Source organism: Colossoma macropomum, unplaced genomic scaffold (genome assembly GCF_904425465.1).
Source record: "Colossoma macropomum unplaced genomic scaffold, Colossoma_macropomum, whole genome shotgun sequence".
Lineage (NCBI taxonomy): Eukaryota > Metazoa > Chordata > Actinopteri > Characiformes > Serrasalmidae > Colossoma > Colossoma macropomum.
In genome coordinates, this window is record NW_023494787.1 from 26330836 (window position 1) to 26354242 (window position 23407).

Consider the following 23407-nt stretch of genomic DNA (forward strand, 5'->3'; position numbering starts at 1 on the left):
AAAGTCGTGTAGGCAGCGTCCGTTATTACTTATTCAGCACTGTTGCTGTGATTCTCACTTAAAAAACTGTGCTCTGCTTATATCAAAGTGTATCAGACGGGAAGAAAGAACGAAAGATAAAACTGGTAAGAGAAATCACCGTCGATCAGTTTAAATTATGATAATTATTTATAGGTTACGTGTTAGAGTGAGTTTGGTTGTGAATTTGGCAGAAGATGAACCTGGCAGTAGAGCTGCTGTCCGCTTTCCAGCATCTGCTAGTTAACCTAGCTGACTCGTTAGCAGCTCACTCCATGTGTAACGTTAGTTAGTTAGCTAAGCTACATAAGTTAGCAAAGGAGAGTCTGTACGGTACGCCACGACTTTTGTAACGTTACTTGGGATTTTTGGAGATATTTCCAAGGTGTTTGCACTGCTTGGCACTGTTTTGGCAGCAGCTTGTATTAACGTTAAAAGTGAGCTAATAGGTTAGCCCTACAGGCTAGCAGTAGGTTTCTTGTGTTTTTGTCTTGTCCTGGGAAAACCGTATTGTCAGGGGACGCTTACAACGGTATAAGTATTTTTTTTTGTCTTCTGAAGAGCTGTTGTTCGTAATGTTTTAATTGACCTATGTTTTCTTGCAACCATATGTACATTCCTGGAGCGTTGGCCGATGCAAAATATTACAAAAAATAATTAAAATTTCACTTAATTGTGTTTGTAATAGCTGAATGTGTTGCATTCCTCTTATTTCTCTTACAGGATTTGACCAGAGATACTCGCGTTGTGTGGTGTTAAACTAACAGTCTGCCTGTGATACTGTTATTAGGAAGGGCTCAGCAGTGCCTGGGAGCCCAGGGAGCCACTGCCTGAGTCCCTTGTGGTAGTCACCAAGAAACAACTGGACATGAATGCCGCAAAAGGAGGCCTGGTCATTTTTACGGCCAACTCCAACCCCTCTAGCAGGGAGCTTGGTAAAAGGATTGCAGAGTAGGTTGCTATTGCAGTAGTCTTATTCTCATATTTTGGTTTCAGATAATTTTACACATTCATGGAATGATGTTTAGCTGTGTTTTGTGTGGTATATTTGTTACTTCAACTTCTTAGGCTTCTCATTTTGAGGCATGTTATTTAGGCTGGTGAAACTACCGGCATAGTATGGAAGTTTTAACTGCTCAGCTGAAAAGTCACTTGTCTGTCCCTGAGTTGACTAAAACTCAGGTTAATAATTCACCCTACCTGTATCTTTCCTCAGTTTGTCTACTGTGTCTTGAAATCCCCTTCATCTTACTGATAATTACTGTTTTTTTTTTTTCCCTCCTTATTTCTCATTTTCCTTTTGATCACACTTATTTGCCACAGACGCTTGGGTGTGGAGCTTGGCAAGGTGCAGGTCTATCAGGAGGCTAACAGAGGTGAGATGACACACACTATCCCTTATCTGACGTGCTAAGCTCTAACAGAAATGTTAGGAGATTGGTTGATGATCTGTAGGGGTGTAACAATATACATGCTAACAGATTCAGTTTGACTTTTAAAATTGAGGTCAATATTGGATATTTTTGACTGTCATGATTTTACAGAGCTCTTATTGTATACTATGCAGATTGCTCTGGCGCAGAAAAATTCATATTTACAGCAAAAAAAAAAGATCAGCCGCTTGAGCTTGTGTGTGTGTGCTGTTACTAAAACGAAAACTAGCAGTGGAAAAACTGTGCAATATTTAGATATTTTCACGATACACAGTGCTTACTGTGATATGGAGCATGCTCATGGTCAGTGTTCAAGTGAGGACATTATCCTCAATATGGTCAGAAAAGAATATTGTTTATCACTAAAACAAAATATTGATAAAATGTTGTTATATTGTCCACCTCTAGTATAACCCAATCCTGCTTCCCTCCCTATTTATGCAGATAAGATGCATGCAGCCAGATACCTAGTTTTGGTTACTGAGAGTGGCTCCATCTGAATAGTTGAAAGAAACTTCCTTTCCTGTCCACATTCCTTGATTTTGCCTGACCTGGCAGTCATGTGGATCCACATGCTACTTAGCTCTGACAGTATATTTATTGAGGCAGTGGGCTACAGATCAAATTCAAAATCAAGATAAGAAGATTGGAAATGAACTTTCATTTCACTATTCAGGTACAGTAGATGGTTTTCATGAAATATGGCAAGTTGGAAACCGTCCAATGAGGAGCACATCACCAATGCATTTTTTTTTTTTTAGTTTAATTTTTGCATACTGTATTGAAATCATTACACCATTAGTGTCTTGATCTGAGGTTATTTGCAGGATAAATCTACTTTAACGGTAACAAATTAGCCCTGTTAACATCATTTAGTGGTTGAGGTCACAAGCTGAATTGTTGATTTTGCAGAGGGGCTGCGCATTCTTTGCATTCCTCGCCAGAAAGTGTAGACAAAACAAAGTGGGTGGCTGGGCTATGGCTCACCAATGAAAATGACACTCTTTGTTCTGTCTGTTTGTACTAGGGTGTAATGGACTTGTATACACATCATGAGATTGTAATAGCAACCTTTCTGTAGTGAAATCTTTGTATTTTCAGGTTCAGGAGTCATTTGCATTGCCTTGTTATCAGACGATAGTTCTTCACAAACAGTATTCGCACAAAATAATAGAATGTGTATGTAACAGGTCTTTGTCTCTACACAGAAACGAGAGTTCAGATCCAGGAGTCTGTGCGTGGTAAAGATGTCTTTATCATCCAAACTGTATCCAAGTAAGGCTTACATCTTTTGTATTCATTTGTTTTCAGTGTTATTAAAGTCCAGTATCAACGTCCAATACTGTGTTGATTTGCTAAAATAGGAATGTTCCCATTTTGTGTGTGTGTGTGTGTGTGTGTGTGTGTGTGTGTGTGTGTGTGTGTGTGTTCTCTTTTTGTCTTTTCTCTTAATCACTACATTTGGAAACTACTGATCAAGTTTTCCCTTTTCGCCCACAGGGATGTTAATACAACCATCATGGAGCTGCTCATCATGGTGTATGCCTGTAGGACCTCCTGTGCCCGAAATATCATCGGAGTCATTCCTTATTTTCCTTACAGTAAACAGTGCAAAATGAGGAAGAGAGGCTCCATTGTCTCCAAGCTGCTGGCCTCAATGATGTGTAAAGCAGGTAAAGCTGTTTTTATCTTTTATTTTATTTATTTATTTATTTTTTTGTTTGAATTGGTTGGCTACGCAGTCTCCTCTTAACATTTGTGTTTATTGTTTGCGTATTGCAGGTTACTTCTATAGTAGATCAAATCTATCTGTGATAAAAACTAGGCTTTTTAGGTCATGGGTCCTTGTAGATTATCTAGGTAATTTGTACCAGTTTGACTCAAAGCAACATCTCTTTTCAAACACTCAGTTTTGTTAAATTTTGACCAGGTCTTACTCATCTCATCACTATGGATTTGCACCAAAAGGAAATCCAAGGTTTCTTTAACATTCCAGTAGACAACCTGCGAGCATCTCCATTTCTGCTGCAGTATATTCAGGAAGAGGTACGCCTGTAGTTGCAGTGTTTGCTGTGAAGTCTGTTTGTGCTTTAGAAGTATAAATCTGCTGACATCCAGAACTGTAATTGCCAGATATGGAGTGAATATTAAACTAGCTGTAATACCCTTAGGCTTTTCAAGGTTATTCTTATCTTGACTCTGACTTTATGTTCTCTCTAAAGCACATGTTCAGATACAGTATTCAGTGGATGGCTGTTCAGACTCTGTATGAGTGTATGTGTCTACATGATCTTCTGAGTGTTCCTCTTTTCCCCAAACATGCAGATCCCTGACTACAGAAACGCTGTAATTGTGGCCAAGTCTCCAGCATCAGCTAAAAGGTAGGCTCACAGCTTGTGTGAACTCTATCAGAGAAGGCGTGGAGCAAATGAGCTGTGATCTCCACCCTGTGCTTTGCAGGGCCCAGTCATTTGCTGAAAGGCTTCGGTTGGGCATCGCTGTGATCCATGGTGAAGCGCAGGATGCTGAATCAGATCTTGTGGATGGACGACACTCTCCACCTACAGTGAAAAACATGGGAGCCATCCATCCAAGTCTGGAGATACCATGTGAGCACCTTATTTTGAACATTTGGACTGTGGTTCCTATGGCTTGTTTCACTGAAGATCACTCATGTTTTTGTGAATCTCTTTGTTGTCTTCATGACCAGTGCTGATTCCAAAAGAAAAGCCTCCAATAACTGTGGTGGGAGATGTAGGTGGCCGAATTGCCATTATTGTGGTGAGTTTTAAATCTGAAAGTGTTCTATTCATCAAAGATTTAATTTTTTACCACACTTGTCTACAGTGTTAAAAAATCTGCAAAACAAACAGAAAAATGTGCTGGCAACAGCATTACCAGTATGTTTTTCCTTATAGTTAACAGGCAGTTGCTTCCCTCCTTTAATGGAAAATTCTTTTAAATTGCATTACACACATTCCAGTACAACTCCTTTGCATCATATATAGAACATTCTGTCATTGTACTGTTTTTATCTGTAAGAGAAAAAAAAATTGTTTCCTTCAGCTCAAAACAGAATATCCTCCACCAGCACCCTACTAGTATCATCAGCCTATTGATATCAGCAAATGCTGGCAACCTGCAGATTTAGCATTATCAAATGTAATTAGATAACATTGATGTATCAATAATTTGTGACATTTTTTTGGACTGTGACATCTCCAGGTATAAAACTTGTAAAATAAATAATAATATAGAGGTATAGCCCACATAAATATGTTTACAGTGTAATACATTTTGCATGAAACATTCCTTATTTTCTGCTGACTTGATCATATTTTGTTTTTTTTGTTTTTTTTTCCTCCCCTCATTTATAGGATGATATAATTGATGATGTCGATAGTTTCCTGGCAGCAGCTGAAACACTGAAGGAGCGAGGTGCCTACAAAATCTTCGTCATGGCTACTCATGGAATTCTCTCTTCTGATGCACCTCGTCTCATAGAGGAGTCCGCTATTGATGAGGTCTGTAGTTGGGTATCACTAAAATAATTCCGTTGTCCATTACTAACAATAAAAACTGAGTAGCAAAATGAACGATCCTGCATTTGTCTTTGCACTCAAGCTGTTTTACCCCACACTCCCTCTGCAGGTGGTTGTCACGAACACCATTCCACACGAGATCCAGAAACTGCAGTGTCCAAAGATCAAGACGGTCGACATCAGCATGATCCTGTCTGAGGCAATTCGGCGCATACACAATGGAGAATCAATGTCTTACCTGTTCCGCAACATAGGCATGGATGATTGACAGTCTTGCTGGCTGCTTCCTCGTCACTGCCAGTTGCATAATGTGCACATAGATCCATTTCCCCCCCACTCATTTGTATGTACATGTGGCCAAGAGTCAAAAATGCATTTTTTTTTTCTTGCTGATGTTTATGTTGTGTAGCTTGCTACATTAAATTCTGTGTTTATGTGTTCAAAGGCCACCATTATTTGTAAGATGTTTATTTTTGTGATGTGAGTTTACTCATTAATTGCTGCGGTGGAATTCTCAGAAATGCTTGAAAAAGAGCAGATTAATGGAAACAACCTCTATTGATGGATTGAGTTTTGGTCACTGATTTGTAATGATTTAAGGAACACTGGGTGTTTCACTGGATTTGAATGCTAGGTTGATACCCCTTGGAACAGTTGATCGGGGGCAAAGTACTTTGTTGTGTCAGAGTGTTAAGTGATTGGGACTTTCTGTTCTAGTTCTTGGGGAGTCAGAACTCCTACATGTGGCCAACGACATTAGATAATAATACAGTAGTCATCTGTTAGCATGATGCCAGAATACTGAATACCAGTGTCATCGCTTCGAGACTTGTGTAATCACTGTGTCACTGGACGATTGTCGTGTAATTGATTTGGTTAGTGCTGGGCAGCACTTATGATAGATTTAATGAATATTTATTTTTTACAAGAAGATTAAATGCAAATTTCCACTGTAGACATTTAATGTGCAGTATTCGATCGCAGCTTAAACTAGAAATAGAGAGACCGAGCAATGTACAGAGCTGAATGTTACTCATTCTAAGATGCTCCACTGATGCTTCAGCAAATATAAAAGCTTTTGCCAATAAGGGGACCATAGGAGCATTCTTGCTTCATAACTCAAGTAGTGGTCATTATTATGCTGTGTGTTGCCTAAGAGAACTTGATGTTTCTCGCATTTTCTGGTCAGGGTTTTTGTTATGGTACTAATCTATCAGGCTTTTATATTTATTCACTGCACTTGATGATGAATAAATAAAATAATATAAAGAATAACTCTGATTTTATGTGTCTGATGTACAAACCGCAATTCCAAAGAAAATGTAAAGTGCTAATAAAACAGAGCAGTGATTTAGTAAATTCTGTTTCTCTATTAAATTGAAAAGATGTTTTAGCAAAAAATGTTTTTTTTTTTTTTCCCACCAAATATTCCCATTCCTAATTTGACGCCTGCAACACATTCCAAAAAAGTTGGGGCAGGAGTTTACCACTATGTTACATCGCCTTTACTTTTTAACAACTCGATTAATGTTTGGGGACTGAAGACATCAACTGATATAGTTTTGAAAGTGGATTTTTTTTGCCAGTCCTCTGATATACAAGTCTTTGACCACGCAATCATTTAGAGCCTCTGCTGCCATATTTTGCGCTTACAAGTCTGAACTGCAGGCAGGCCAGTCTAGCACCCACACTTTCTGATTGCACAGCCATGCTGTTGTAACACCTGCTGAATGTGGCATGGCTTTATGTTGAAACAAAAATGGATGTCCCTTAAAAAAAGTTCATGTAGAAGGCAGCATATGTTGCTTCAAACTGTGTGTGTATCTTTCAGCATTAATGGTGCCTTCACAGATGTGCAAGTTACTTAGACCATGGGCTCCAATACACCATCATACCAGAGCCTGACTTTTAAACTTTATGCTGGTACACAGGTATGAATAATCCTTTTCATTTTTTAGCCTGGAGCCCACAGTGTCCATTATTTCCATAAACAATCTGAACAATTGATTTGTCAGCCCACAATACACGTTTCCACTGTATATCAGTTCAGATGAGCTTAAGCCCAGGTAAGGTGGTGTTTCTGATATTGTTGACATATGGCTTCTGCTGTGCATTGTACAGCCTTAATCTGCATTTCTGGATGCAGAAATGAGTGGAGTTTAATAACAATGGTTTGTTAAAGTATTGCTGAGTCCACATGGTGATATCCATCACAGAGGCATGGTTTTTCTGCAGTGCCATATGAGGTCACAGGTATTTAGTTGTGGCCTTCGGCCTTGCTCTTTATGCACAAAGAGTTCCCCAAATTCTCTGAATCTTTCACACAAGTCGTGGTGCTTTATTAGACAGCTGTTGTCTCGCTGTATATAAGCAAAGCTTTTCTCTACCAGTTCGCTCTCTGACTCAGCTCACATTTGCCTCTCACTCTCCCAGCTCAAGCATACTCACACACATTTCCCCTGGCAGTTTCTGGCTCTACAGTAAGAGTCTTTAGCAAATGACCCAGTGAATAAATGCTAAAGAACACCAACCTAAAATTATCACATTAAAGCATTTCTTGAACATGCTACAGTATTATGCACCAGTGGATGAAATACCTAAAATCCTTGCAATCGCTAGTTGAGGAATGTTTTTCTTGAACTGTTGGATTATTCCAGGGGTGCACAATTCCGGTCATGGAGGCCCAGTGTCCAGCAGAATTGGGTGATGTACCTTCTTAAACACACCTTATTACGTTCTTCTGTTAACTGCCAGGTTTAGTGGGTGTGTTTGAGTAGGGGAGCTACAAAACTTTGCTGGAGACACTTTTGTGCACCCTTGGATTATTCAATGAGGTATTTTTCGTCGAGCCTCAACCCGTCCTTGCTCATAAAGGCTTAGGCCTTTCCTGGATACTCTTTCTACACCCAAGCACAATTGCACCCTTTTAAGATGTTTTAGAAACATTTCACGACATTCCTAGTGTTAAACTGCCTTAACCCCTTCATATCCCAGGCTTAATACATACTAAGCCTTATTATTCAGTAACTGCAGGGACTTCAATGCAAACTGTTTGAGCTATTCTTAAATTATAGAAGTATGTAATAAAACTTTGGGTCCTCTTAAAGTTTGTTGCAGGAATCAGTTTCAGAATGATTGCATATTCACAAAAAACATCAAAGCTGATAAAGTTAAACATTCATTTCATTTAAATACAAGTCAAATAATTGCTTTCTGTTTTTATTTGCATTTCACATGCTGTCCAAACTTTTTAGGAATTGAAGTTTGTAAGATTAGTGTAAACTGCATGGGCTCTCAACTTCAGCAGTAAGGTCAGCAGAGGGCACTCCATGCACAGCATGCATAAAAACTGCATGCAAGATTAGCCTAAAGTGGTTAATGCTGTCAGTTGAGTGGTTTAGTGAATATATTATGCAGTAGATCTGTTTTCATAACTCATCACTTAAATGCACTCTGACAGCTCTGTTGTGCTCCTGTTGGTAATTGTGGGACTGCTGCAGTGCCACTGCAAGCATACCAGTCTGACTGTGTGTGTGTGTGTGTGTGTGTGTGTGTGTGTTTGTGTGAGTTTTTCCCCAGGAAAAGGGTGTGAATCCCCAATCATCTGCTTTAACAGCCTCTCATGCGCAGTGTGCAGGTGGTTCACAGCAGGACAGGGGAAATGACGGGGGACTTAGTGGAATATCCATGCATTGTCTCTGCATTTTGTTTTTCTAGATGCTGAGCAGGGTACAGAGAGGAGGATTTTGTTCCAACTTGTTTTTAGCAAGAGGAACTAGATGTGTTTTCAGGCATACTGGTATTATACTTCGAAAACTGAATGACTATAAATGCTTAGAAAACTTTTCCTTAGGTCTCACCAAGTCAGATTACCAGACATCACGTTCATCAGTATCCCTGCTTAATAATCCTTATTTACAACTCTATATACCATGATACAGTTTAAAAACTATAGAGTGGTTATGGCATAAGCTCATCTTATACCCAGTTTCATGAGGAACTACCAAAGCTGTCTGGCAGTAATTCCTCTTTCACATCCACAACTTAAAAAAGACATAAAACCCCTTAGTAAGATTGTCTTATTAAAATTTTTTTATCCTTGTTTTTTCATGAACAATGTTTAGAATGTAAACTAAGCTGCTAATAACTGACAATGATATTAATAATGTTACATTTTATTTATATGGCATATTTCTCAGATCCAAGCTTGCGGATAATAATACTAATAATTATACATTGTATTTCTATGGCACCTTTCTCAGACCCAGGGTTGCTGATAAATTAGTCACTGTTTCCCAGCTCGAGTCCACTATTACAGTTCTGTGTTTTGTAGAAGGACTGGATCTTTAATGTTGTGACACAGGTATGTGGAAAGCACAGTGCAGATGGACTATAGTACCGATCTTCTAAAACCAGGTAGTCTTATTTAACAAACAACACAGAGTTCTATGCATGGCCATATCTTTTAAATATATGGTTTTAATGATTGTTGTCAAGTCATTGATGGAAAGAGTATGTAAACCTATGGAAGAATGACTTCCAATGAGTTCATTTTGCCATATTAAAACACACATGCACACATACACACAGTATCCAACCAAAAGAGCTGTCAGGGGACTTCCAAAGTGAAGTTGTTGAAGCTCAGACTGGAGAGGGTTACAAAAAATTCTAACCTCCATCTACAGCAGTGGAGAACCCTCAGGGCCTTCTAGGCCTTCAGAGAATGTCAAATTATTTTTGGGAACTACAACCCCATTTCAAAAAAAGTTGGGACGCTATGCAAAATGTAATGGAAAACAAAATGCAATGGTGTGCAAATCATTTAAACCCTATATTTCATTGAAAATGTACAAAGACAACAAATTAAATGTTGAAACTGAGAAATTTTATTGTTTTTTGAAAAATTTTGAATTTAATGTCAACAACATGTTCCAAAAAAGTTGGGATGAGGGCATGTTTACCACTGTTTTTCATCACCTCTTCTTTTAATAACACTCTATAAGCATTTGGGAACTGAGGAGTCCAGTTGCTGTAATTTTGAAAGTGCTATGTTTTCTCATTCTTGCTTAACATAGGATTTCAGCTGCTCAACATCTCTGGGTCTCCTTTGTTGTATTTTTCATCTATTAATGTGCCTAATGTTTTCAGAGGGTGACAGGTCTGGACTGCAGGCAGGCCAGTTTAGCACCCAGACTCTTTTAATACAGAGCAATGCTGTCGTAATACATGCAGAATGTGGTTTGGCATTGTCTTGCTGAAATAATCAAGGCATTCCCTGAAAATGACATTGTCTGGATGGCAGCATATGTTGCCAAAACATGTAGATATCATTCAACATTAATGGTGCCTTCACAGATGTGCCAGTCACCCATGACATGCACTAATGCACCCATGTACCATCAAGAATACTGGCTTTTGAACTGTGTGCTGATAACAAGCTGAGTGGTCTTTCGCCCGGAGGACACATGTCCATGATTTCCAAAAAGATTTTCAAATTTTGATTCGTCGGACCACAGGACACTTCTCCACTTCCCCTCAGTCCATTTCAAATGAAGCCCGAGAAGGTGGCAGCATTTCTAGATCCTGTTTATATGTGATTTCTTCTTTGCATTTTAGAGTTTTAACTTGCATTTGTTGATGCAGCGATGAACTGTTTTCACAGACTGTGGTTTTCAGAAGTGTTCCTGAGCCCATGCAGTGATTTCCTCTATAGAATCATGTCTGTTAATGCAGTGCCACCTGAGGGCCCAAAGGTCATGGCCAGCAAATACTGGTTTTCAGCCTTGTCCCTTGCATACAGAGATTTCTCCCAATTCTCTGAATCTTTTAATGATATTATGTACCGTAGATGATAAAAAGCAATGATTGTTTGCTCATGCAGTCTTTCACAGAGTGGTGAACCCCTCCCCATCTTTATTTCGAAAAGACTCAGACTCTGTGGGATGCTTTTTTTATACCCAGTGATGTTACTGACCTGTTGCCAATTAACCACCAGGTGTTTTTTTAGCATTACACAACTTTACCAGCCTTTCATTGCCCCTGTCCCAACTTTTTTGGAACGTGTTGTTGGCATTAAATTCAAAATGGGCAAATATTTTTCAAAAAATAATAACATTTCTCAGTTTCAACATTTGATTTGTTGTCTTTGTACTATTTTCAATTAAATATAGGGTTTGAATGATTTGCACATCCTTGCCCTTTGTTTTTATTTACATTTTGCCCAACATTTTTGGAAATGGGGTTGTAAAAGTGCATGTCTGTTCATGTTCATTTTATTCAATAGAATCATGCTTTTATTTAATATCTGCAAGTATTATAGTACTACACTTGTTTCATTGTTAGGTTTTGAATGGAAACAAAAGGGCTCAATTCTTGAAAGGTCCAAAGGAAAACTGGACAGTCGGGAATAGTTTTCTTCTCTGGTATCTAGATAGATACAGCAAAGCAATCTCTTGAAGAGCTGAAGAGAAGCCCCAATGTGTTAGATTAACTACCAGCATAATTACAAAATGACTGAGGAATCAATCAATCACATTTTGATTTCCAATGGGCAGGACCAATTTTGTGAGAAGTCACTGTAGGCCTTCTGGAAGTTCTACATATGTCAATATGAGTCACAGTCTAATCAGTGGGTTGTTAGAAATGAAAAACAGTGATGGCAGCTCTACACCAGTCCCTCTACTGAAAGAGTCTCTGTGAAACTGGTACAAGGTAAAACATATGCTAATATGTCTGTCACAAGTTTCAAGCTCCAACTAAAACATGGATGTTTAATCTAGAATGGCCAAAACATTTTAATATGAATTGCTTTTAGCTTAATGCTAACAAATTATAGGGACAAAGTAGAAATTACCATTATCATAGAGGTGGGTTTTTTCCTCATGTTTTGGCTATATTGAAGGCATAGCTTCAATAGTCACTGTTCACCACTGACTCACTGTCAGGCAGAAAGTTTACAGACAAACCTTTAGGATTTCCTGGAAGTGGGCGTCCTACAAAGTTCAATGAAAGGGTATGACATAAAAGTTTCATATAAATGACAGAAAGTCCTGGGGTTTAAATACTCACTTACTGCTCATTTCAAGTTTGATAAAGACAGTCTGGAGGTTCCACAGCACTACTGGACAGAGTTTAACTTTCTGGCAAAATGTTTGTTATGCTTACACCACACACCAACACCAAAACTGCACCTCTATGAAGCATGGTGAAGGGAAAGTAATGGGATGAGACGGCTTTGCCGCCTGCAGTCATTGAGGGGAAGAGTGAAACATTTTGGACAGATAAGCCAACAGTTGAACTTTTTGGTAAATGCTTATGTTAGTCATTCTGTATTTCGAGAAAAAAACACTGCACACCGACACTGATACCTAAGTGTGAAGCATGGTGGAGGGAGTGTGGGATGGGATGGGAGTGCTGTGCTGCCTCAGGGCTTGTATACCTTGCAATCATTAACTACATTTGCATAAATAGCCTGACTAAGTTCTTAATTTAACCAAACCGAACCAAGATGCTGACAAGAGTTTGCATTTACAGTCTTGTTTACATGCACACCAACATAGTCTCAGTGTCAGCTCTTTTGCCTTTTGTGTTTTAAAAGACATATAAAATTTTAAAAGACATTTTAATTATTCAAACCATTTAATAAAGAAATGGAGAATATTGCATGCAGTTGGTTAAATAAAAATTCCCTTTTTATTATTACAGTAAGATCTTATTGATTTACATTAAGATCAGATCACATTTTGGACCATTCATGCAGAAACCCACGAGTTTCTTTTTCACTCATGAGCTTAATAATAACACCATGTTCACACTTCTTGTGTCTCTGGAGATCCCTTATATTCTTAGTAGCACACTGGCATAATCATTGTTCCTGTTTTTGTAGAAAAAGGCTTTTGAGTAACTTCTCCACCTACCCATAGAACTTCTCAAAATTTGTTCTCTAAGTAAGCATATATAGCAGCCACTTATTTAATGACATTTCTGCATCATTTAATGGTTGTGATGTAAACAAAGTTGTTCAGGGTAGTTTGTTGTGAAATGGTTGTAGAGAAACTAAATGATTAATTTACAGTGGTGGTGATAGGAATCAGGGGTCACAATGCGTACAGTGTAAATTATTTTATTTACTATCCCAAACTACCAGTGAACCTTCACATGTCCTCTGAGTTTTTGTATGTAATGTTGATAATGGCAAAGTAATGGTAAATCTTTGGACTGTTTTGCCTCACAATGCCCTACATGTACCTCTCCACCACAAATGGATTAAAAATCAAATTTAAGGCCAAAACCTTCTTTCAAAACCATCATAAACAATGTCTCATTGACATCAGGCAGTGTATTCATAATCATTTCATGTAATAGCTTTCTGGAAGGGAGCTTTTACAAGCAATAAACATTTGAAACGTCTGGTTCCCATCACCACCATTATGAACAATTCTGACTCCACAAGTTTCTCCAGAATGGCACATTTCACATCAAAACACTTTCTATTACTGTGTTCACATAACAATTTATTTATGTAGAGATTTTACAGAATTGGTGAAATTCCCCTTTATTTTATGTACTTGTATCTTTATCACGTTTTATGTCTGTAAACACAGTGGAATGCATTTTGCCTATAATACAATTAGCAGTGCACTTCGTAACCCTTCATGTGCCCATATGAGTTTCTTTCTGTCTGTTCTGCTTTCTCTCACTCTTTGAAATGTTGCAGTAGCCCTTATAGCTAGAATTTGCCTGCTGCTGCTGATATGACACATTTGCTTGCTGTATAAGCACAAAGCTCATCCAGATCGTACTGGGAGAAAATTTGAATTGATAATCGCTCCTCAAAAATTGATCTGAAAACTTGCCCTTTGCAATTTTCCACTTCCAACTGCTCTCTAGTCATTGTGAGCCAGGGATAGTCAGCACAAAGCGTTTGTATTTTGTTGCTTTTTTTAAAGTATGAAATAGCGCTTAGAATGCCTCCACCCACAGCCTCAGGAACAGCACACCCAGCCTAATGCCATGCATTCATTAGGTAATTTGCAAAGTCATCAGAGTACTCTCCTTCAATTGCTCAGTCAGAATGACATTTTAAGGTATCTGTCTTTTAGTACATGGCATTCTCTATAAAGCAGTCCTCAGGGCCCCCTAGATGATCCACATTGTTGCTCTGTTCCAGCTCCCAACACACCTATAGCAGGTATTCAGTGTTTTAATGGCTTGGTTCAAGTGTCTTGGGACCTGGGAATCATCATGAGAACCGGTTTAAGAACTTCTGCTCTAGGCTCTTCCACCCTGCTGTACAATAAATAAGTTCTAAGACATGAAGCTGGTCCAGAAACAGCATTTCTTTGTTCACATGCAACATCTGGTCTGCCTTTTCTCCCTATATCTGTCCAGCAGGAAAGCAGACATTGTAATTTAGTGACAGGATTTGCAGACATAAAGATTTAATCACACTCCTGGTTGTTTATTTCCAAGGCACCGCAGAGTAAAACAGACCATTTCCATATAAATGGCTAATCACAGTGCCAATTATACTGCTTTCGCTGAGAGATGCAAATATAAGTCTCTCTGTAATTTGCAGAAAGGATGTAAAGTTAAATGGCTGAAGGTGCTGCACAAACCTGATGTGGCAGCAACATCACAGCAGGAGGGACAGAGCCTGGGTTCACTGAGGCAAGCAAAAGCCCATTCATATCACAAGCAGACTGCCTGCTTTTGGGTCTCTGTCAAAGTCTTAACCAGGCAGAATGGAGATGCCAACAGCTACAGCTTCGGGCTCAATAGGTAGCACACGTTCACATTTTGCAAGATTTTTCACTGCAGACAGTAACGTTGGGCAGTGACTTGAATCCAAAATTTAAAGAAAATACCAAATACTACCATAAAAACACATTAAAGTACCAGCAAGACTAAAATTATGGTTCTTGTTCTTTCCCTTTAATACTCAGGGTCATTTTCTGATTGCTTAAGGGGGGGTCGGGTAATTCTCTCTTTAAAGCTTCTTGATCTCCTTAGGTGTGATGTGCCAGAAGAGGACAGGCTATCTTCTGTTGTGGATGTTGAACGCTGCCGGGTGTTGGACTGGCCAGATTGAATGGCTCTGGTTCTGTCCAGCTGAGCTTGAGGCTGTTTCTGGGAAGAGCTGAGACGGCCCGGTGAAGGCTCTGTCCGAGAACGTCCAAGCTGACTTTGGCTTGACCTAGTGGTAGCTGTGCGTCGGGTTGAAAGCTTGTCAGGAAGTGTTGGTAGTGCATCACCAGCCCTGTTTTGCCCCAACTGCTTTCCATGTGGATAACTTTGAGTTCCAAGTGTTGCCACCACAGGCCTAGTAGGATGATTACTGCTGTGCAGTTTGGTGACAGATGCTTTAGTTGAACCACCTCTGGCTTCTTGGGGTGTTCGGATAGGTTTAGGTGAGGGCCGACGTAGCTGTGAATAGTAATATACTTCAGTTTAACTGAACTGTTTCTGTTTCTTAGGCTTTTCGTTCCTCATTCCCTCACCACTATTGCATTTTGTAACATAACTCTTTCTTTAATGCTGTTGGACCAAGAAAAAAACAAGTAAAAAAGAAAAAGAAGGTGCCTCAACCAACTGTCGGTGAGACGCAACCATAAATCAAAAAGCCTTATTAAGTCAAAAGGTCCATTTGATGAAGGCCTTATGATGACCAAATAAAGCATTAAATATTGTTATGTGACAGAGTGAGTGTGACCTCTCTTGAATGCTGTCCATCTAGTTATATGCTAATAAGGTAATACTGGTTTAGCAATTAATTTGTTATAGAAAGGAATCCTTACCTTTCTCACATCTCCTTCTAACTTGGGTTTTGCCTCAGGCCGGTTCCTATGTTCACGATATGTACAGGTATGTTGCCGTACTCGTTCATCTTTTCCCGACAATATTAAGGAATGAGCATCTGCACTGTGTTTTGCAAGTTTTAGACCAGTCATGGTCTTCTGTCCTGATTGCTCAGTTTTGCCCTTGATGTCCACAGCTGGCTCTACTGCATTCTCCTTCAGCTCTGGCACAGAGTTGTGGTCACCCTTTACCTCGACTGCCTGCTCAAGGTCAAAATTCTCTGCGATCATCAGCTCTTTGGTATCAGCAGGCCAAGCAGGCAGATTGCAATTCTCTTCATGTACTCTTTTAGCATGTGATTCACTCTGAAGAGCTGCACTGACGGTAGCTACAGTCTTCTGATGCTTGACATCATTTACTTCAATAGCAGAAGTGAGGTTGGATGTGTAATTGAGTCCTGAATGCAGTTCAGGCTTTAACGTCAGCAGTGGCACCTCTGTAACCCTGTCAGAGAATACTATGGACTGAGACTCAGTCTTTGTCTGGACGAATACAACAGGTGCTGCTGATTTGCCCCGCTGCACTGATTTGGACAGCTTATTCTCTGCTAATTCTGATTTACTAACGTTATCCACTTCCACAGGTTTGAAGCCAAGCGCATCATTTACTACTGAATATGATGTATGTTCTATTTTATGTAGTGGTAGTTCGTCACTCTGCCTATCTGGCTTTTCCCCACATGAATCATTGTTAGCTTCCAGTGAGTTAGCAAATGGTTTGCTCTCTGATGCCAGTTGTGAGCTAGCATCTGGTTCTTGTATTTGCTCTTTATCATCTTTAAAAACTGGTTCAGACAGTCTGTCAACTTCGATCACTAAAGCTGCTTCTGTGTCCTCTGGCTCTGAGTGAATAGTCATCCCTGTTACACGTCTGTCCCGGCGTTCTTGTAATGCGGAACGAGGCTGAGGCTTTTCAGTTTCTTTCAGGCTGTCGTTGCTTGACTCACGCTCACATGAGTTGGCCATTAGTGCCAGCTGCTCAAGCTGCAGTGTTATGGAGGACAGGGAGTGTGTGACAGTGTTATTAGAGTCATCCAGGTGCCAGTCCTGCTCTGAAAGCCCAGAACAAGTCGGCATACCATTAACAATATCCTCAAATCTAGAGTCAACAGCAAGAGAGTCACTGCACTCAAAGTACTCCTCTGATGTGGAAGAAAAATTTGAGTCGCAATTAGGGGTCTCTGCACTATGACGGTCTACACCTTTTGTTTCATATGTGTCTGGTTCTTTGTCTTTATTTTTAAGTCTCTGATTGTCTTGGACAGCTGTTGTCCTCATAGCTTCTGTTGCTTGGTCAGTGCTTTGTGTGACGGAGGTAGTTTCAGTGTGTGCTAATGAGGTATGAATTGTTTTCGATGCCAGTGATGAGTATTTAGATTCAGTGCAAGCAGAGGTTACAGGTTCAAGCTGTGGATTCTCTGATATTTGGTGACCTTTATACTGTTCACTACTTGCACTAGCTGTAATGTTTTTAGCAGAGCACTGACAGTTAGTATTAATTTCTTCTCTCTGCATAGGCAAGGAGTCGGTTTGCTTTTCCATACCAAGTGAATCTTTCTCGTCCTTATCACTGGATGTCCAAAATACAGACTCTTCTTTCTGGCTACTAGATAGAAGTTGCATTTGGTCAAGAGGTTTGGCTTGCCTGTTGTTTTCCTCTGGGCTAGTTTGTGGCTGCATAAGTGGTTGCTCATTAGCTAGAGGATTGTGGAACTCCAGTCTAGGTTTAGGAAAAGCCTTCTCAGGTAGGGGCTCCTCTGTCACATGAAAGGGGTCCTTGAATCGGATGGCCTGTGAAACCTCAAAGAGTTCTGAACGCATGAGGTGGGCTTGTAGTGGTTTATTATAGTCTCTTATGTTAATGAACCCAATCACATCACTCGGCGGGTCAGGCTCAGGCCAAATAGGCAGGTATTCAATCATGTTGGCTTTTTCTAGGTGGAGGAGTCCAGGGTGAATTTGTGGAGCCTCTGGCACCTCTTTCATTTGTTTATCACTGGCGACCTTGCGCATGCACCTCTCAGAAGGTGTGCGGTTGCTTTTGGCAGTAGCACTACTGGAGACCAGAGCGTATTTTGGGTTGATGAGTTTGAGGGCCATAGCGGCTGAGGGCACTGGAGCGGGTACTGTCTGAGGAGCAGGTTCTGGCTTGGGCTCGTCGTCCAGATTAATCTTGTTCAGGTTCACACCATTAGACGTCACATATAGGTCCCGAAATAACTTATCAAACGTGTCCACAGCTTGACCGGTAAGCACGGTAATGATGTTTCTGTCCAGTCTGGAGGAAGTCCATGTGAAACTGAAACAACAAAAGCTTTGGATTAGAAAAGAACACATAAAGCTTGCATTTATTAAAGATCTTGAAGTCAGGGAACTGATCTAGAACAAGCTCACTCTTGTCCATGAAATCAGATTCATTAGAATATGAACGGAATAAGACTGATTCTAGATCAGCTCATATTCTGTGTAGAGCTTTGTCTCGTTAACTGTTAAACAGAAATGCCAGACTGTGAACAAACTCACCTGTACGACCCTGACACTGCTTTGTCTCCATCAACAAACATGAACTTTTGACTTTGGCTGCCACATACTTTCTTCGATGAGCGAGTGAAAAACTCAGTTCCTCTGATGCTGCGCACTCTCAAGTTCTAGACAGCGAAAGCAAACAAACGTAAAGATTAAGCAGCGCAGTGTTTGCACAGTTACTTTTTGCACCTTCCAAGGAAGTCATCACACAGAGGTGAAAGTAGTTCCCTTGAACAATGAAAGGAATTTTCTTGATGTGCTGACACACAAATCATCCTGCATGCAGTACAAGGACACCCTGGAGACAAAAGCAGTCTATCAATGTGGGTGAACATGCTTAGTGCACCTTCTGTCACATGCAACTTCTCTTCACTGATAAGAGCCTGCTGTCCAGCAGAGGTGGCAAGTAATGAAGTGCAAGTACTTTGTTACTGTACTTAAGTAATTTTTTTAGGTATCTGTACTTTATTGGAGTCACGTAATACTTTTTACTTTTACTCACTACAGATTCCAACAATCTCAAATTGTTGTAGAGGAAACCTGTTTGGGTGCTCTAAACAAGTGGATTTTTGTGGATGATGCCTTCAGGTCTAGTATAAACCATTATGACCATTATGTACGCTCAGTTTCACAAACAATGCCTCTAACCATCAGTAACAATATATCCTAGCAATGTTTTTTGTTTTTTAAAAAAAAACACTTTTTACTTTAAGTACATTTGAGAGCATGTACTTTTATACTTCTACTTGAGTAAAAAATGTAAGTCATACTTCAACTTTTACTTAAGTATTTTTTACTAGACTACTAGGACTTTTACTTAAGTAAGTGTACTTCTGCCACCTCTGCCTAGATCATTGTTAATATCTGCATATGTGTCCTTGTGTGCTTGAGACATTGTTTTGTTCAGGGAGAAAATGTCTGATAAAAACAATGCAACACTATATTCAGTTGTTTGCAAACGTTTGGGCGCCCCAGTCAAATGACATGTTTTGTTGATTTTCTAAGTGAAAATAACACAACCTCTATAGAGAACACACTTCTGCACATTATAATGAACAATTATTGTTTATTTGCTAAATGTAACATATTGGGAAAAGACAAAAAGTGTGCATGAGTTATTTCATATTTTAATATTTTATGTTTTATTTTTTTCCAATATGTTAAATTCAGCAAATAAACAATAATTGTCCTCTAAAATTTTGCAAAAAATGTCTTATTTAAGTGTGTTCTCTGTAGAGGAAGTGTTAACTTACTCTCACATAGAAAATCAACAAAACATGTAATATACTAGATATATTCAATCTTTTGTATACGACTGCATGTGTTTCTATATGAGTTTTAGTAGATAACCCATTGTATGTGTTTTAGCTATCACTATATGTTAAAACACAACAGTCTGGAGAAGACTACATCTGGTCCTGGAGTCCCACTACTCTGCACATTTAAGTGTGTTCCCTGATCCCAGCAAACCTGATCCAACTAATGTACTATTTAATAAGCCCTTACTGAGGAGAACTGAGTGTTAGAGCAGGGAAAACCACAACATGCAGGGATACTCCTAGACCAGAACTGAGAACCACTGGACTGCACCTCACTATAAACCCACTTGCTCATCAGGTAAGCAGAGTGCAGGCTGTTACACTTTTCTTGTAAAGTGTTCTTGTAAAGTGTTTTCTTGTTTCTACTAAGTAGGTATGTGAACAGGTCTGATATGATCTGCCAAAAGATTACATTATCTCATCGGCAGAACACGTCTGCACTGTTACCCGAGGTTCATCCATGATGTAAAAGACCAGACCCACATTTGACACAGTTACATCTGCCACTACTACAGCATTTGAGGCAGTTTTTTTCAGAACACAATGCTTTAGCCAACATTGCAACTTTTTCCTTTTCATGTATTATTTTTTTCACATAATTTGCAGTAGCTGGCTGTGTTACACAACCGCTGGTTTTGAACTGTACCAAGCATCATTCATCTTTTATGCACAACAAAATTTATTGTCAATTTTGTCACAATATTGTCCCATGCAATACTGATATTGCAGAGAGCTGCAATATGCAAATTAGCCCTCTAACCCATCACAACGTGGTTTGCTTCGTGCATTTCGATCAGTAACAGATGATTCTCGATGTGAGTGTTTTGACTCATTAGCAAATTCATGTGATTCAACAAATGGTTTGTCAAAATAATGCAGGCCTATTTTCAACTGTGACACACCAAGCGCACAATTGTGTTTTTAATACATTGTAATCGCAACATGATTTTTTTTTTCACATCGTGCAGCCCTGTGTGCTTCATATCTTTTTGTCTGGAATGCTTCAAATGTGCTTCAGCATATTTTTCTGGAATCAGCACTGTTCTCTCTCAGTCTGAGGAGCAGAAAGCCCTCCGGTCAGGCAGAGGGCACAAATTGGCACTTAGCTTGGCTCACATTTACCTCAAGGCTGCCTGCATAGCCATTCAACTAATCAGCCTGAATTCATGAAAGCATTCTGCCTCCTGAACATCAGGAAAGTTTCAGTCCCATAACTCACTTGAATAGCTTTTTGGCTCACTGACTAGAAATAATGAAGAGTCAGTCTAAGGTCCATCAGCAATAAAGCAATTTCAGAGTTTAATCACCAGGGTAATTGTTCTGCTCAGCAGAGTCAAATTTGGAAAAGATGGCACATGCCTTGAGGTGTCCAGTGTGCATAGCTGCTCTCTCACACATTTTCAGGAAGTGTGGGACCCCAGGAGCCTCCAGTAAGATGTAAACAGCCACCTTACGCTTAAAGCTTGCATCCAGGAGATCTTTAAAGATGTCCACATCTGTAAACATGTCCATAACAATAGCAATGACCTGCAAAGGGAGAGTTGAAAAATAACTGAATGCAATAATAAATTCAGGGCCCACAAAGCTGGAAGTGAGACCACAGGACTGTTGTGTACAAAGGCAGCTTGATCTCTCTAGGGTTTATAATAATTCTACCATCACTTCAGGAAAAATGACTGTTACTGTACTTCTAATGCAAATATATTTGTATTGCACATTTCTATGAAGGGTGCAGTGAATACCTATGTTTGACTTCCAGGTTGTATTCAGGTATTTTGGGCCATCAGGTCACATGGGACATTGCCAGTTTATTCACATTTGAGATATTTTTTCTAAGTATTCTTTTTAAATGAGCAATGGCAAATTCAGGCAGTGATGGGGGGACTTGTCCCTTCCACTTTCTGAAATTATTCAAGGGAGTTGCCAGATATCAATTATTACAAAATGGCCAATTACAGTTTAAAAACTCTAATTAAACCCAGAACAGACTGCTGTTTTATTTACTTAGACACATTAAACTGTCCTAGAATCGTTTTCAACACTACTGTACTACTGTTGACTTGTGTCATAACAGTTATAGTTTTCCTTCTGCTTCTTATCATCATATTTATCATTATTGGTGTTTTTGCTGAAATATTTATAACAAACAGGCGGATCAGACTAAGAATTGTAATGACACAAGGGGAAAAACGACATTGTAATAGGCAACAAACTGAATATCTATACTGACCATGTATGATATTATTATTCCTGTATGTATTATTATTATTTGTTTTTGTGTTTTGGCATATAAAGCATTAGACATCAATATGGTACGTGTAACTGTAGGTGCACTTTGTTTACACGGTTTCTGAACCCCTGTATATGAACAAAAGGCAATGTTATAAAATAGCTCATTAAAGTACAAAAGCCATTTTAGTGGGGAACCGAATAAAAGAATGTCTTTAGCATTGAGTCCTTATGAATTGCATGTCCCATATGATCCAGCACACTGTCCCTTATTATCTGATGCACCTGATCCACCCTACAGCATGGACACTGACCGGACTTTGACTCTCACGTCATCACTTCAAGCACTAAAGGGAAAGTGAGTGTATCTTGAACTCTTACCCTCTGCGCCTGGGCAATTGTCTTTCTCACAACCTCTTTAATGTGCGCGTCACCCTCCAAAGGCGGCTGCGCGTACACGTGTGCGCGGGTCACCCCGCGGTAGGCCGCGCAGTCCGGCCAGCCCATGTCCAGTTGAGGCAGTGAGGTGTCGGAGCGGTCCGGCCAGTATTGCAGGGAGCAGTGCGCTTCATCGGGGTCTCCGTCAGCGTGCACAGAGGCATCAGGCGACCCCGGCCTGTACGCTTCTACTGATCCGGTCAGCCGGGCCACCTCCAGGTCAGATAAGAAGCTGCGGATGCTGCTGGTTTTTAGGAATTCCTCAAAACCCTTCCGTCCCGCTTCCAGAAGCGTTTCCAGCGCAAGCCTCTGCTCCTCGCTGTAGAAGAACTCCGGCTTGGACTCATTGGTGCGCAAGTTGATGTGGTTGTCATCCAGACACTGGAGCTGAGACAGAGCCATTAGGCTGTTGGATCCCAGAGGAATCGAGCGGAAAGTTCAGATGGAATTTGAAAAAAAAAAAGCTAGTCATTTATTTCATATGTGTAGCTGGGGGAAAACTTGTTGATCTGAATGTGAACTGCATTCGGTTGTTTTTCCCACCTGTATCACACAAACTCCGCCTCTCCTGTGCTGGGATTGGATAGTAGTTTATACTCACAAACGGGCCGCGGAAGAATTTGTGGGTGTGAACTTCTAGCCAATCAGAGAACCGAAAGAGACTTCTAGCCAATCAGAGCGTAGCAAGCAGGCATTCTACTAGCTTGATTAAGCTTTATTGTTTAAAATGATTACAATATTTTATGTTTTTGCAGTTTGTTATCTGACATAACTATATTTTTTACTGTATACTGCATGTGTAGAAAAATACATAAAAAGGCATTTTACTGGCTAACTAAAACTTCGGAAGTGGCCGTCTCCTAGCCAATCAGAGCGCAGAAAGCGTACACACTAGTAGCCAGTCAGAACGTGGGAACCAGCATCGCTACTAGCCAATCAGAGCGCAGGAAGCTGCCACCGCCGATTAGAGTGCAGAAGACGGCCCGTTCCAGCTCACCTGTGCGCGCTCACGCCCGGTCACGTGACGGTCCGGAGTGTTATGATAG

At 39.9% G+C, this 23407-nt stretch overlaps 2 protein-coding genes across 3 annotated transcripts; one reads left to right on the forward strand and one right to left on the reverse strand.

The window, feature by feature from the left end:
• The first annotated feature begins 11 nt into the window (after positions 1-11).
• On the forward strand, positions 12-6268 carry prpsap2 (phosphoribosyl pyrophosphate synthetase-associated protein 2). 2 transcript variants are annotated; one of them, XM_036566680.1, is made up of 11 exons: positions 12-125; positions 742-969; positions 1342-1394; positions 2660-2726; positions 2952-3124; positions 3382-3497; positions 3777-3832; positions 3912-4060; positions 4162-4232; positions 4829-4975; positions 5103-6268. In XM_036566680.1, exons 2-11 carry the CDS (start codon positions 887-889, stop codon positions 5259-5261), a joined length of 1074 nt encoding a protein of 357 aa, XP_036422573.1. In that variant the 5' UTR covers positions 12-125; positions 742-886; the 3' UTR covers positions 5262-6268. The 2 variants fall into 2 exon arrangements, with proteins under 2 accessions (XP_036422573.1, XP_036422574.1); XM_036566681.1 differs by having other exon boundaries at positions 809-969.
• Positions 6269-13412: 7144 nt separating this feature from the next.
• On the reverse strand, positions 13413-22898 carry si:dkey-27o4.1. Its single transcript, XM_036566682.1, has 5 exons — positions 22305-22898; positions 21054-21221; positions 18373-18497; positions 15790-18148; positions 13413-15418 (listed from the first exon to the last, which is right to left on the reverse strand). Exons 1-5 carry the CDS (start codon positions 22761-22763, stop codon positions 14927-14929), a joined length of 3603 nt encoding a protein of 1200 aa, XP_036422575.1. The 5' UTR covers positions 22764-22898; the 3' UTR covers positions 13413-14926.
• Positions 22899-23407: the final 509 nt, after the last annotated feature.